Source organism: Mastigoproctus giganteus, chromosome 4 (assembly GCF_048544385.1).
Source record: "Mastigoproctus giganteus isolate SK-2022 chromosome 4, ASM4854438v1, whole genome shotgun sequence".
NCBI classification, from domain to species: domain Eukaryota; kingdom Metazoa; phylum Arthropoda; class Arachnida; order Uropygi; family Thelyphonidae; genus Mastigoproctus; species Mastigoproctus giganteus.
In genome coordinates this window covers 36,287,814-36,301,898 of record NC_143578.1, presented here as the reverse complement: position 1 = coordinate 36,301,898, position 14,085 = coordinate 36,287,814, and the positions used below count along the sequence as shown (strand labels likewise).

General features: G+C 36.4%; 1 protein-coding gene across 4 annotated transcripts in view; it reads right to left on the bottom strand.

Annotated features, from left to right (window-relative positions):
* Positions 1-14,085, bottom strand: part of Atg17 (autophagy-related 17) — a 648,565-nt gene that overhangs the window by 275,858 nt on the left and 358,622 nt on the right. For all 4 annotated transcript variants that reach the window (XM_090372636.1, XM_090372635.1, XM_090372637.1 and 1 more), the window contains one exon: positions 4,918-5,133. In XM_090372636.1, the coding sequence (XP_090228762.1) occupies positions 4,918-5,133 (216 nt within the window). The remainder of the gene's footprint in view (positions 1-4,917; positions 5,134-14,085) is intronic.

Genomic DNA, 14,085 nt, shown 5'->3' with positions numbered 1-14,085 from the left:
GCAAGGGATGCAAAGAAAAACAGCAAAGAGTTCTTTACTTATGTAAACTCTAGAAGGAAATGGATGAATCAGATTGGTCCACTTGATATTGATGGGTCAAGTGTTGATGATCCTGCTCAGGTAGCTAACAAACTAAATGAATATTTTGCATCGACATTCACACATGAGGAGTTATTCAGCGAGGGGAATGCCAGAGGTGTATTCATCTCTAGCAGTAAGCTACAGAATCTTGAAATAACTGGGAGTAAAGTGGAGGAGAAACTGTTGAAGATAAACACAAGAAAGGCACCCAGGGTGGATGGGATCTATCCAGTTATATTAAAGGAGGCAGCAAAGGAAGTAAGCAAACCCTTAGCCATAATTATGAGAGCTTCCTTGGACTCAGGGGAGGTACCCATAGACTGGAAATGTGCAAATGTGACCCCAATTCACAAAGGAGGATCAAAGGCTGACACAAGTAATTATAGACCTGTGAGCTTAACTTCTGTTCCAGGAAAATTAATGGAGGCACTGGTTAAAGAAGCACTGCAGGATCACTTAGACAAGACTTCAGTTATAGCTCAGACACAGCATGGTTTTGTTAAGGGGAAGTCTTGCCTGACCAACTTGATTGGATACTATGATGCAGTCACAAAAGAACTGGATGCAGGGAATAACTTTGATATTATATACTTGGATCTTAGAAAGGCTTTTGATACTGTTGCACATGGAAGACTGCTACACAAATTGGAGCAGTGTGACATTGGAGGCAAATTGCTGCTATGGATAAAGGGGTGGTTGAGGGGGAGAAGACAGAGAGTGGTAATCAATGGACACTGCTCATCGTGGACTGATGTTATTAGTGGAGTCCCTCAGGGCTCAGTGTTGGGTCCATTATTGTTTTCTGTATTTATAAATGATATTGATGATGGTATATCGGGATTAATGTCCAAGTTTGCAGACGATACAAAGGTTGGCAGGGTTGTCAAGGACACTACTGACACTATGCTGCTGCAACAGGATCTGGAAAGGTTGAGCAGATGGGCTGAGAGGTGGAAAATGAAGTTTAACATTGACAAATGTAAAGTACTACACATGGGAAACAGCAACCCCAGAGCAACGTATCAACTCTGTGGTACAACACTGACAGTGGTAGAGAATGAAAGGGATTTGGGGGGTGGTTGTGCAGGCAGATATGAAGTTCTCTGAGCAGTGCAGACGGGCTGCAAGAGTAGCTCATGGAGTATTGTCAATGATATACAGGAATTTTTCCAGCAGGGATAAGGAGGTGATTATTCCATTGTATAAGGCGATGGTCAGGCCACACCTAGAGTACTGTATACAGGTCTGGAGGCCTCATTTCAAGAAGGATGTAGAGCTGCTGGAACGAGTACCGAGAAGGGCAACAAGATTAGTGAATGGAACAAAGGGGTGCTCTTACGAAGAAAGGCTTAAGTTTTGCAAATTACAGTGTCTGGAGACTAGGCACCAGCGAGGTGATCTGATAGAGGTGTATAAAGCCTTGAATGGTTTAAGCATGCTCAATGCTGATGGGATTCTTCCTCTAGCTCAGAATAATCACCTGAGAGGGCATAAATTCAAATTGAGGAAAGACAGATGTAGGATAGACGTGCGGAAATTTGCCTTTAGCCAGCGGGTGGTTGGTTGGTGGAACAGACTTCCATCCCTTGTGGTGGAGGTTGATAGCCTAAATAAGTTTAAGGCTCAGCTGGACAGGTATTTTGAACGAACAGAGGGGTGAAGTGGAAGTGGTGTTTTTTTTTTTTTTTTTTTTGGCTGATGCTGCATAAGCTTGCTTTCTTGCATCAAATGCCTCTACCAATGCTAATGCCAATGCTAATGATTCTATTACATCATACACTTTGTTACACAGCATTCATCTAAAGGTAAATTCTTAAGTATTCTACCAAAAAGCAGAATATAGTGTGCTATTCACTCATTTTGATCTATTTGTCCCGATTTCATATCAGTGTGTTCAGTCCCCTAATAAAGATTTCTCATGCGCTTATTCTATTAAAATACAATTTGTTAGTAGCATTCATCTGAAGTTAATTTAAAGTATTCTACCGCATATATGTCTTATATGAGCTGTGGGCTGTGAGTTATGAGCATTCTTATGTCAGCCTTGCAAACCCCTGTGCATCTCAAAACTTCAGCACAAGAATGGAAATTGTCAACATGCTTCTCATACACTCATTATTTCAGCACTAGAATGAGGTTCCAGCCTATGCTTCAAGATTGATATTTATTACACTCTTCCTACCACTATAAAATAATTTATTATTTAAAAATATGTTACAACAACTTCACCATGGCATTGCTCACCTACAAGTATTCCCTGGGAAATGTGCTGTAATATACTGGTAAAAAATAAATGGCTTAAATTGGTGTAAAGTGTGCAAGTAATTACTATCACTCTTTGTGGATAATGTCCACAAAGAAATTGATTCAAATGAGGTCTTAATTAAAGTAATTGATTTATTTATTAAAGTGATTTATTTTTATGTCTGTAGTTCAAATGGGTTCAGTCTGCTTTTAGAGCATAGTATTCATATGCAAGTATTATATACTTATTCACACTCAGTTTCTGCCTCTTTATGTTTATGTTTCGATGAGTTCTAGGTTTGATGTATGCTATTGCTTCTTTTCTTTTTGTAGTGTTTTGGCAGCATAAAATCTGCTTAGCAAAATTTGTATTTTGAATTTTAGCCAATATGGGCATATTGGCTAAATGGGTTCTAATTATTTTTCTTCTGTTTTTCTTCTGTTTTTTATTCATTTTATTATCATTAGCTATATGGCACAGGGAAACCTGAGGCTTATGCTGCACCAGCCAAAAAAAAAAAAAAAAAAAAAAAACCTGAATTCCTGAGAGAGAGTGAGAGAGAGAGAGAGTCAAAAGTAAAAGGGAATCACCAAAAGAGAGAGAAGAATGATGATATCTAGCTCACGACCCTGGGTGTGCCAAGCCATAACTCATCAAATGTGAGCCCCTGGGGTATTTATTTACTTTGCCATTTTCATTTCTACTGGTATTACAGTGCATTTGAATGCATAATTTGGCATTAAGCTAGTCTCCTCAGCAGCTTTAAAATTATTACTCTTTTTGGTTTTAAATTATTCCTGGCCTTTATGCTACTTCTGGATTCTAAATTATTTATATTTCAATCATATCTTTCAGTTTTGCTATAATATTACTACTGTTTTTGTATTCTTTGGATTACTATTATTTCTAATGACGTACACACACACACACACACACACACACACACACACACACACACACACACACACACACACACACACACACACACAGATGTAGTTTTCAGCACAGGACTATAGATGTTATATCAATCACTGTTGCTTTGCATGCAGAGCAGACAAAGGAATTGTGAATGATTATTCAGATGTCTGGATTTGTGTTTCCTTTCTTTTCTAACTAAAAATGATGTACTTGAAAAAAAATTTAAAAAATACAGGCAAATATTTTTTATATATATGTTGAAACCACACCAAACAAAAACTCTGGCACTAAATCGCCACAGTAATATGCAAAGAAATGGAAACAATCACAAGCTGGATGGAAGATGGAGTATAATGCCATTTGCTATGCCGTCAATGCCACAATAACCAATATGCCACTAGTACCAATTATTTTCATATCTTTCATCTTTTAACTTGACTCAGCAAAATGGTATTGAAAATTAGAGAGAAAACTCCTAAATCAGTCTCCTTGATTAATCTTTTCTCTAAATAGACTTAATTTACAAACACAACTAAGACAAAATTTCACGATTGCATAATTAAAGGTACATTTTTCTAGATGTACCAATGAAACAGATATTTTTTGTCTCTCTTTACTCATGACTGTTGTGTAGGAATATCAAACTTGGTTGCCATTTCATACCAGCACTCTATAGCCATCTTACATAGCAGTACCTTGCAAGAACAGACAGTGCTAAAAGAGATAAATTTCACCCTGTTTTTGAATTGGTTACAAGTATTAAAAAGCAAATGATATCCCAAAATATGGGTACTTTCTCTTCAGTAGGTATGTTCAATTATACATAATAAATAACATACAGTTTGTTTTGATGTACCACTCATATACATCATGCTACATGAATGTCATAGCAGCAAAAATGAAGTTTGGTAACTTTTTTTTTTAATCTCCAATGTGAATGTATTTTTTTTTTTCCAAGGCACATTTGTTATCATTCTCATTTTGAGTGCATTTCGTATTGTTAGCAATCAAAGTAACAAAAAGGTTTGTGTGTGTGTGCCCAAACATGAATTCTCCATAATTCTGCATGCAATTATAGAGGAAGTGAATAGAAATGTAAAATTTAAAGGTTTGTTAGTTTGTTATTTGGTTTTTAGGAGCATTAGCAACTAAGGCCATATTGCTCGGGATATGCGGTGGTCATTCCCTGACCTTACTGCATCCTCCGTATTTGGTGATGACGGGCTCAAACCCAAAATTTAAAGGTGACACATACTACGTGCTGTAGGAAGTATGCAAATTTTCTTTATAACATGCTTGACTGTAGTTAGCTTTAACAGTCTTTTTCAATCAGACAAGCTATTTACATCACTAGACCCAATTCACACTTTGAATTTCACTGTAGGCATATTTTACATTTATCCATAATAAAACACATACAAAACTGTAGTCACTACCATTCTCCACTAATGATATTGTTAGTTGGGGAAGAATGGTAGTGGTTTTGAAATATATTGCATTTCTAATAATTCAATATTGAATTAACAAGATAAACTATATTCATACCCTTACAAATTACTTTCATTTTTACTGAAAATGAAGGTGTTCTGAAAATCTTTACAACTTTTTTTAAATAAGCTGCATAATGCAACATAAAAAATGTAATCAAGAAGAATATTTGCATATTCACTTACTTCTAAGTGTAATGTTTCTAGACTGCAATCTGATGGTGAGCGCTCCAAGGCAGTGGTACTATAAGCTAATTTGAAGCGAGTCCGTAGAGAATCTATTTCACTTTTGTGGTTTCTTTCCAATGTTTCTTGAAGTATTTTAAATTCTTGTTTTTTTTCATTTTCCCATTTAAGCCTTGATTCAGCTAATTCTTGCTGATGACTTTCTTCTTGCTGATGCTAAAGGATAAAAAAAATAAGTATAATTTAATTATTTGGCTAAATGTTTTTATTTAGCTATACACGTTCAAATCTAAATCAATTATAAATACAAAATTTCTGTGAGTAAACTACCAAGAAAAACAGAAATTAATGGGCAAGTAGATGGGTAAATGTAGTTCCATTTTGGATTTAATATTGGCTACATTCTACATTTATCTAAATATACAGTGGACTCTTGATTATCTGGCGCAGATCGCCCAGCTCATGAATAATCCAGCTTTGTGGGGGGGGGGGTATCTACAGCTCATGGAAGTCGACGTCAATCTGAGTCAGATAAAAAAAAAAAAAAAAAAAAAAAATAACTAAAAAAAACCCCGGCAAACTGCAACTGCCAATTAAATACAAAGTATTGTACAATTACTAGGGTTTGTCATTTTTTAAAAACGGTGTTTTTTTGGATAAATTTGTAAAATTCAAAAACCGGTTTTTAAATTTAAAAAACTGGTTTTAGATACTAGAATTAATATGTAAAAATTAATTAATTATTTAATTAAAAACGTTAACGTTTTGACTTGAAATCGCCTCGGGCACAAGCATATTGAATTAAAACTAATCTTCACAAGTCAGGCGAATATTTGACATGCAAATCCACAAACGCATTCTATTATACTATTCTATGTGGCATCACACAGACTGACCGATGACATCAGCTGTGTTGCTCACGTGCACCCCCACCAGACCAGACCAGTTTAGTCCTGCATTCTACCCGTACTACACAGTACACAATGCGCTGCGACAGCACTGTTCACTTGAGTTTGATCACAAGCGGGAATAGGAAGTTTATGTTATTGCTTTTTATTATTCTTGTTTTAGTTAGTAAAAACAAAAAGAACGGAAGTAAATATATTAATGTCATTCTAATAATATCACATTATTTCATTATTAAATATTAATGTCATTGATAAAAATATTTAAAATGTTTCATTTCATTTTTAGACCAAAATGAATGTTGCAAATAAGTTGGGGGTTTGGGATAATTTCAAAAAGGTTGGAAAAGACAAGGCATGCTGCAATCATTGTAATAAAATGTTGAGCTGCATAAGGTCATCTACGAGCAATCTCTATAATCATCTGAAAGCAGTTCATAAAATAATAATTAACAGGAAAACAGAAACGATCGACAAGCAAGAAACATCTGGACCCTCCTCCTGCACATAAAAACAAGCCAGTATTTTTAATTTCGTAAAAAGGAGCAGTTTAGAAAAAATTATAGCAAAACTTGCTGCAATGCATGGATTGTCCATTAATAGCATTACAAACGTAATGCTATTAATACGAGTCTTTGCAACCACGGGGATATATACGAGTCTTTGCAACCACTCAGTAGTGATTCTTCATGCATTAAGAATCTGCAGATAAATGAACCACTAGGTGGCAGTGATCACAGTGTGTTGAAGTGGGATTTACTCAAAGAGGTAACTACCATCAGAGGTAAAGGGAAGGGTTTTTGTTTTCGTAAAGGCGACTATGATGGTCTGAGACAGTATTTAAATTCTATACAGTGGGACCAACTGATGATGTTACCAACAGCAAACTCAAAATGGGAAGCATTCAAGGAACTAATCTTGGAGGCTACCAGGCTTTACGTACCAACTAAGAAATATTGTTCAAGATTTAGGCCTAAATGGTTGTCAGATGAACTAATGAGACATGTGGCAGAGAAGAAAAATGCATGGGATACATACAAATTAATGGGTGACATGGAAGCCTATGATAGATATAAGTTAGTCTGTAACCAAGTCACAAAGGAGATAAGGCAGGCAAAGGCAGACTACGAAAAATCCTTGGCAAAGGATGCAAAGAAAAACAGAAAAGAGTTCTTTACATATTTAAATTCGAGAAGGAAAGGGATGAATCAGATTGGTCCACTGGATATTGATGGTTCAACAGTTGAGGATCCTGCTCAGGTGGCTAACAATCTAAACGAGTATTTTGCATCTACATTCACGCATGAGGAGTTATTCAGGAAGGAGAATGATGTAGGTAAAGTAAACATTGGCAGTGAGCTGGATGATTTTGTAATAACTGAGAGGAAAGTGGAGGAGAGATTGTTGAGGATAAACATAAAAAAGGCACCTGGGGTGGATGGGATCTATCCAGTTATATTAAAGGAGGCAGCAAAGGAAGTAAGCAAACCCCTAGCCATAATTATGAGAGCTTCTTTGGACTCAGGGGAGGTACCCATAGACTGGAGATGTGCAAATGTAACCCCAATTCACAAAGGAGGATCAAAGGCTGACACAAGTAATTATAGACCTGTTAGTTTAACTTCTGTTCCAGGTAAGTTAATGGAGGCACTGGTTAAGGAAGCACTGCAGGATCATCTAGACAAGAATTCAGTTATAGCTCAGACGCAGCATGGTTTTGTTAAGGGCAGGTCTTGCCTGACCAATTTGATTGGATACTATGATGTAGTCACAAAAGAACTGGATGCAGGGAATAACTTTGATATTATATATTTGGATCTTAGAAAGGCTTTTGATACTGTTGCACATGGAAGACTACTGCACAAATTGGAACAGTGTGGCATTGGAGGCAAATTGCTGCTATGGATAAGGGGATGGTTGAGTGGCAGAAGACAGAGAGTGGTAATCAATGGACACTGCTCAAAGTGGACTAATGTTATTAGTGGAGTTCCTCAGGGTTCAGTGTTGGGTCCGTTGTTGTTTTCGGTGTTTATGAATGATACTGATGATGGGATATCAAGTTTAATGTCCAAGTTTGCAGATGATACAAAGGTTGGCAGGGTTGTTAAGGACACTACTGACGCTATGCTGCTGCAACAGGATCTGGAAAGGTTGAACAGATGGGCTGAGAGGTGGCAAATGAAGTTTAACACTGACAAATGTAAAGTACTACATATGGGAAACAGTAACCCCAGCGCAACGTATCAACTCTGCGGTACTACACTGACAGTGGTGGAGAATGAAAAGGACCTGGGGGTAATTGTGCAGGCAGATATGAAGTTCTCTGAGCAGTGCAGACGAGCTGCAAGAGTAGCTCATGGTGTCTTGTCAATGATATACAGGAATTTTTCTAGCAGGGATAAGGAGGTGATTATTCCCTTGTATAAGGCAATGGTTAGGCCACATCTTGAGTACTGTATACAGGTCTGGAGGCCTCATTTCAAGAAGGATGTAGAGCTGCTGGAACGGGTACAGAGAAGGGCAACAAGATTAGTGAATGGAACAAAGGGTTGCTCTTACGAAGAAAGGCTTAAGTTTTGCAAATTACAGAGTCTGGAGACTAGGCACCGGCGAGGTGATCTGATAGAGGTGTAAAAGGCTTTGAATGGTTTGAGCATGCTCAATGCCAATGGGATTCTTCATCTTGCTCAGAATAATCACCTCAGAGGGCATAAATTCAAATTGAGGAAGGACGGATGTCGGATAGATGTGCGGAAATTTGCCTTTGGCTAGCGGGTGGTTGGTTGGTGGAACCGACTTCCATCACTTGTTGTTGAAGTTGATAGCCTAAACAAATTTAAAGCTGAACTGGACAGGTATTTCGAACGAACGGAGGGGTGAAATGGGAGTGGGGTTTTTTTTTTTTTGGCTGATGCTGAATAAGCTTGCTTTCTTGCATCATATGCCTCTACTAATGCTAATGCTAATATTCATTACCAAAAAACAACACTTGAGTAATGGATCTCATTCACATGTTTTATGACAATGCCAAACATGAAACTATAAATGAATTGGATTGTATTAAGAAGAATGGGAAAAAATTTTCTATAATTTTAGATAAGTGGACTAGCAAAATAAATCGCATATATTTGAATATCAACGTACACCATTTTGCAGAAGATTTTAATTTGGGCTTAGTTCCAATAGCTAGTTCTTGCGATGCTAAGAAAACATTAGAATTAGTTTCTGAGAGGCTACAAATTTTTAAGTTGGATCTAGCAACTGACATAGTTGCAGTGACAAATGATGGTGCCGTTGTTATGAAAAAATATGGCCAATTATCACCTATAATTAATCAACTATGCTATTCACATGTCATACACTTAGCAGTTGCTGATGTGTTATATAAAAATAAAGAAATTGCTGAAACCAATGTACATATTGCAAGTGAGGAATCAGAAGATGGTGTAGAGTGTGAAGATGACTATGGCGAGGATTTTTTAAATTCACTTGATCTAGATAACAACTGTGGATTCCCTATGTTGTCTGACAATTACAAACAATCAATTTCCCAAATTAAAAAAAAAATCTGCAAATTTTTTAGAAAATCTCCTGTAAGAAATAGCATCCTTCAGAATTATGTAAAACAAGAAAAAGGAAAGGAATTAAGTCTGATTCTTGACTGCCAAATGAGATGGAATAGTTTAGTGGCCATGATTGAAAGATTTATAACATTAAAAGAATGTGTTGTTTTAGCTTTGGATGATATTGGTGCTTCTCATAGGTGGAACAAAGCTCAATATCTTAAAATCATGGAGCTTCTTAAAGTGTTAGGACCAGTACATCTAGCAGTTGAGACCTTGGGGTGGCAAGATGCCAATTTATTAACAAGTGAAGGCATATTTTTATTTCTGTTAGATGAACTAAAAAATTTGAAGACTGAATTTAGTTCCAAATTATTAAATGCTTTAGAAGTATGAATTCAAGAAAGAATGCTTTTGCTATATTTGTAATAAATCCACAAAACATTTCAACAAAGAAATCTAGTGTATTTCCACTAGCTTCAAAACTCGATATTATTACGTTATCTGTAAAAATATTGTCTAGAATATATCCAAATTCTTGTATGGAAACAGATCCCAATGATGAATATCATTGGGATTTGATAATAGATGGAGAAACTATTATCAGGGCAATGCTCTAAAAGAAGCCATGGAAGGAAAGTTAGGTGAAGACCTGGGTTTAACCCAGGTCTTCACCTAACTTTCCTTCTATCCGGGCATAGCAGCCTAAACTCCAAGTTATTTACTCTGGGTTTGGCTGCGTCTCCTCTATGTAAATGTGGCTCAGAGGAGACAGTCCAACATGTAATCTTAGAATGTCGATATTATGTAGATAATCGATTTGAACTTCAGACATTGACAGAAGTTTATGATATAAATAACTTTCACCAAGTTTTTAGAATGTAAAGAAAATTATCAGGCACTGGCTAACTTTGCTGACAAGGCTTTCCGCAGAAGGAAAGGACTTGCTGATTGAGAATAATTATGTTATTAGTGTACTAACACTGTATATAGTTGCCTTGGTATTAATTGTATTGTTACAGGACCTCTAATGAGGAAATTTATTTGTATTTATTGCTGGACGGCAATATTAGCATTTAGTATATATAAGTCGATGTGCCAGGTTCACTGTTGGGTGGGCGGTGTCCTAGGACTTCAGCCTCTAATAAGGTGCATAAATTGTAAATCTTAAATTGTAAGATATATGTCTGACCTCTTTGTAACCGAACTGGTAGGTTTTAACTATCTGTATAGCTGTATAAGTTGTGAAGGTTAATGTAGAAATTGGTGCCTTCAACATATTGTAATAACTGAGTTCCAAGTGTTACGGATATACTTACAAAGGGTACTAGGAAAGTTTTGCAATATGACGCAACAATGAATCACAGGAAGCTGCTTGTTGCTGTATGTTGAGACATGTTCATACGTGCATAGTAGCCGCCGCGCCAAGTCGATGGGCTCAGTTATTCATTAGTAGTGAGAGTGTAAAGTGCTTGCGATGGCATCGTGGTCACGAAATGAGATAAGGACAGTTTTGCGGTATAATTTCGTGCGTGGTTTAACCATAGACCAGTGCTTAGAAGAAATGACTCTTGCACTAGATGATGATTGTCCACATCGTACAACGATATTCAGGTGGTATAGAGAATTCCAAAGGGGAAATTTCACTCTGGAGGATTCGGAGAGGCCGGGAAGGCCACGAACGTCAGTTACGGAGGAAAACGTTACTGCTGTGAAGAAAATGCTTGACGAAAACAGGCGAGTGACCTACCAACAGATAGAGGATATTTTGGGCCTAAATGCACCAGCAATTCGTTCGATTCTGCAAGATCATTTGCACGTGAAGAAACTTTGTTCTCTCTGGGTGCCGCATCAACTGACTGAAGAGCAGATGACACGACGTGTGACTTGGTGCCGGGAGATGTTAAAAAAGTTTGATAAGGGACAATCTCGGTATGTGAACAACATCGTGACAGGTGACGAGACTTGGCTGTACTATTACGATCTGCCGACCAAGGCTCAAAACAAAGTTTGGGTCTTTGATGATGATGACACACCCGTAATTGTCAGAAAATCCCGATCTGTAAAGAAGAAAATGATAGCTGTATTTTCAAATCGAGTGGAATTGTGGGACGTGTCGTTTTGGACACGCAGAAGACAGTCACAGCTAAGTGATATACTGAACAATGCCTGCCTAAAGTCATTGGATCTATGAAGAACCTGCGGCCAAAGTCAAGAATGGACACCTGGTACCTCCATCACGAAAATGCTCCAGCTCACCGCGCCAAAGCCTGCACCGAATATTTGACCATGACAGGACTGAAACTTCTCGAGCACCCTCCCTACAGTTCAGACCTTGCTCCCTGCGACTTTGCACTGTTCCCGCATGTGAAAATGAAGCTAAAAGGGAAGCGGTTTTCCAGTGATGAGGACCTTCTACGGGCTTGGGACAACGAGTGTGCTTTACTCCCTAGTGAAACTTGGCAGAACTGGTTTAAAGATTGGTTTCGGAGGATGGAGAGGTGTATTGAATGTAGAGGAAATTACTTTGAAAAAATTAAATAAACAAAGCTGTATTGCAAAACTTTCCTAGTACCCTTTGTATAGTCAAAGTGTAGCTATAGTACATTGGTCTCAGGCAAGAGACTTATTGGTTGTAATCATTCCTGTGAAGTTGGTGGATCAAGATGTTTTGCAAAACTAGAAATTGTAAATAATGTACAATTACTCTTCAGCGGTGGATAGGGGAAACCCTGGACCATGCAAAAAATAACAAAATACTTTGAATAAAAAAACTTCGTCTGTTTATATTTTGTAATGTTAATTTATTACTGTACCATTAATTTTAACATTCTTCTCAGATGAATGGAATCCCCACCTGCCAAATTTTCATGTGTGCATCCATTATGTTAAAACAGAAAAAGATTGTTTTTTTTTTCTACTGGATGAAAACTTGAGCTCATCCATAAAAATGAAAAGGCAGTGAAGCTTCAATTTAATAGGTCTCTACTGCATTATGTGAAACAAAAAAGAGTTGCTGCTCTCGCTGACAATTTATGAAGCGCTATTTGTACAAATCAAGAAAAAAAGTGAACTTCATTTTCCTTTATTTTTTTCAAAAAAATTATATGTTCATATTAAATTTATCATGCTACAATGTATGTTTATAAAGATGAACAATGTTAGTATATGATGTTATATAATATAATACATTATATTAATATAAAATAAAAAAATAAAATTATAATTTTTGATGAATGTCCCTGCCATTGCCATCCGGAATAGCATGGGAAAACCAGCAGAGAAATTTTTTTTTTACAAAATGAACTTCTGTTTGTTTTTAGCAAGGAATTCCATTATCCCCAGCCTTAAAGTCTTTTTTGGCTTAGAAAGGTCTTTTTAAATGTTTATTTCCAACTACTTGATTGTACTTTTTATAGCTGAAGTGGATTAAATGTTAAACTTGTCTGTTATTTTTAATCTCAAAAACCAGTTATATACTTTACTAGTTATGTTTTCAGTGCGAAATTGAATTCTTTATCAGTTCCTTTTATCTATCTTGCACACTTGCCCTATTTTGCCCTCTTATACACTCCAAATTGCATTTGATAGCTAGCATTTTTAAAAATTTTACAATCACTCTACATGAAACCACATGGCAAATCACTGGGACACAAGTGTCAATCTTAATTTATTCCTTCTCTGGAAATGGTGATGGCAATTTCAGGTGGGAGAGAAATGATTTTGTGCACACCTAGCACTTTCTGAGTAATAATTACTGTGTCTGAGAACATTCAGAATATGTATTCCAAATGAACTTCTCTGAAAATTGTGTGCATTCTTTTGTCAGAGAGGAAGAACTGTGCAACCCTTGCCCACGGCTAAGTCCATAAAAAAAAAAGTCCATAAAATTTTTTTCTATCTCAATGGGATTGAACTCAGGCCTTTTCCATAGAGAGTGGAAGGACAGTGATTGTAACTATCGTGTTATCTACAAGGGCTTAAACATACAAGGTTTCTGATAATGGTGGGCCAAAATTTGCAGAAGGGGTTTCCAGTCACCACAATAATCAAAAATGTTTGTGTAAATATCTGCAAATTCTTTGTTTTTAAGAAATGGTCCCTTATTAGTATTAGTAATGGCTATACAGTGCAATACTTCAATGAAGTCAGAGAGTTTCTTGAACTATATGGCCAGTACTAAAAAGTAGCTGCTGCTCAAAAATCAAACATACAAACATTGATTATTCTAGTGTGTAGACCCTGTCCACAAATTTTAGCCCACCATTATCAGAATACCCTGTATGTGCTTGCAAAAACAAACATTAGTCTATCTCTATTAACTATAAAGAAAAAAAAAAAAAAAAAAAAAAACTCTTCCTTGTATAGAAAAAAAACCAAACAAAAATTTAATGTTAAAATAGCTAACCGCTCAAATGAGCTTACTATAATCTTTGATAAACATTTAGTATTTAGAAAGGGCTGTGGAATTAACTATGAATTAATTAGAAAGGGCAACACTAAGAATGCAAAGGAGTATTTATTATCTAATTATTTCAATGCCTGCAATTGAAATAAAATTACCACTTCACTAGTAGAGTGAAGATTAAATTATAAAATGTTGAAGAAACGAGTATCTCCTATTTATGACTTGATAAAGATTACAAATAGTTGCTATTGTGTTTTTTTTTTTTTTTTTTTTTTTAACAAGAAAACACAAG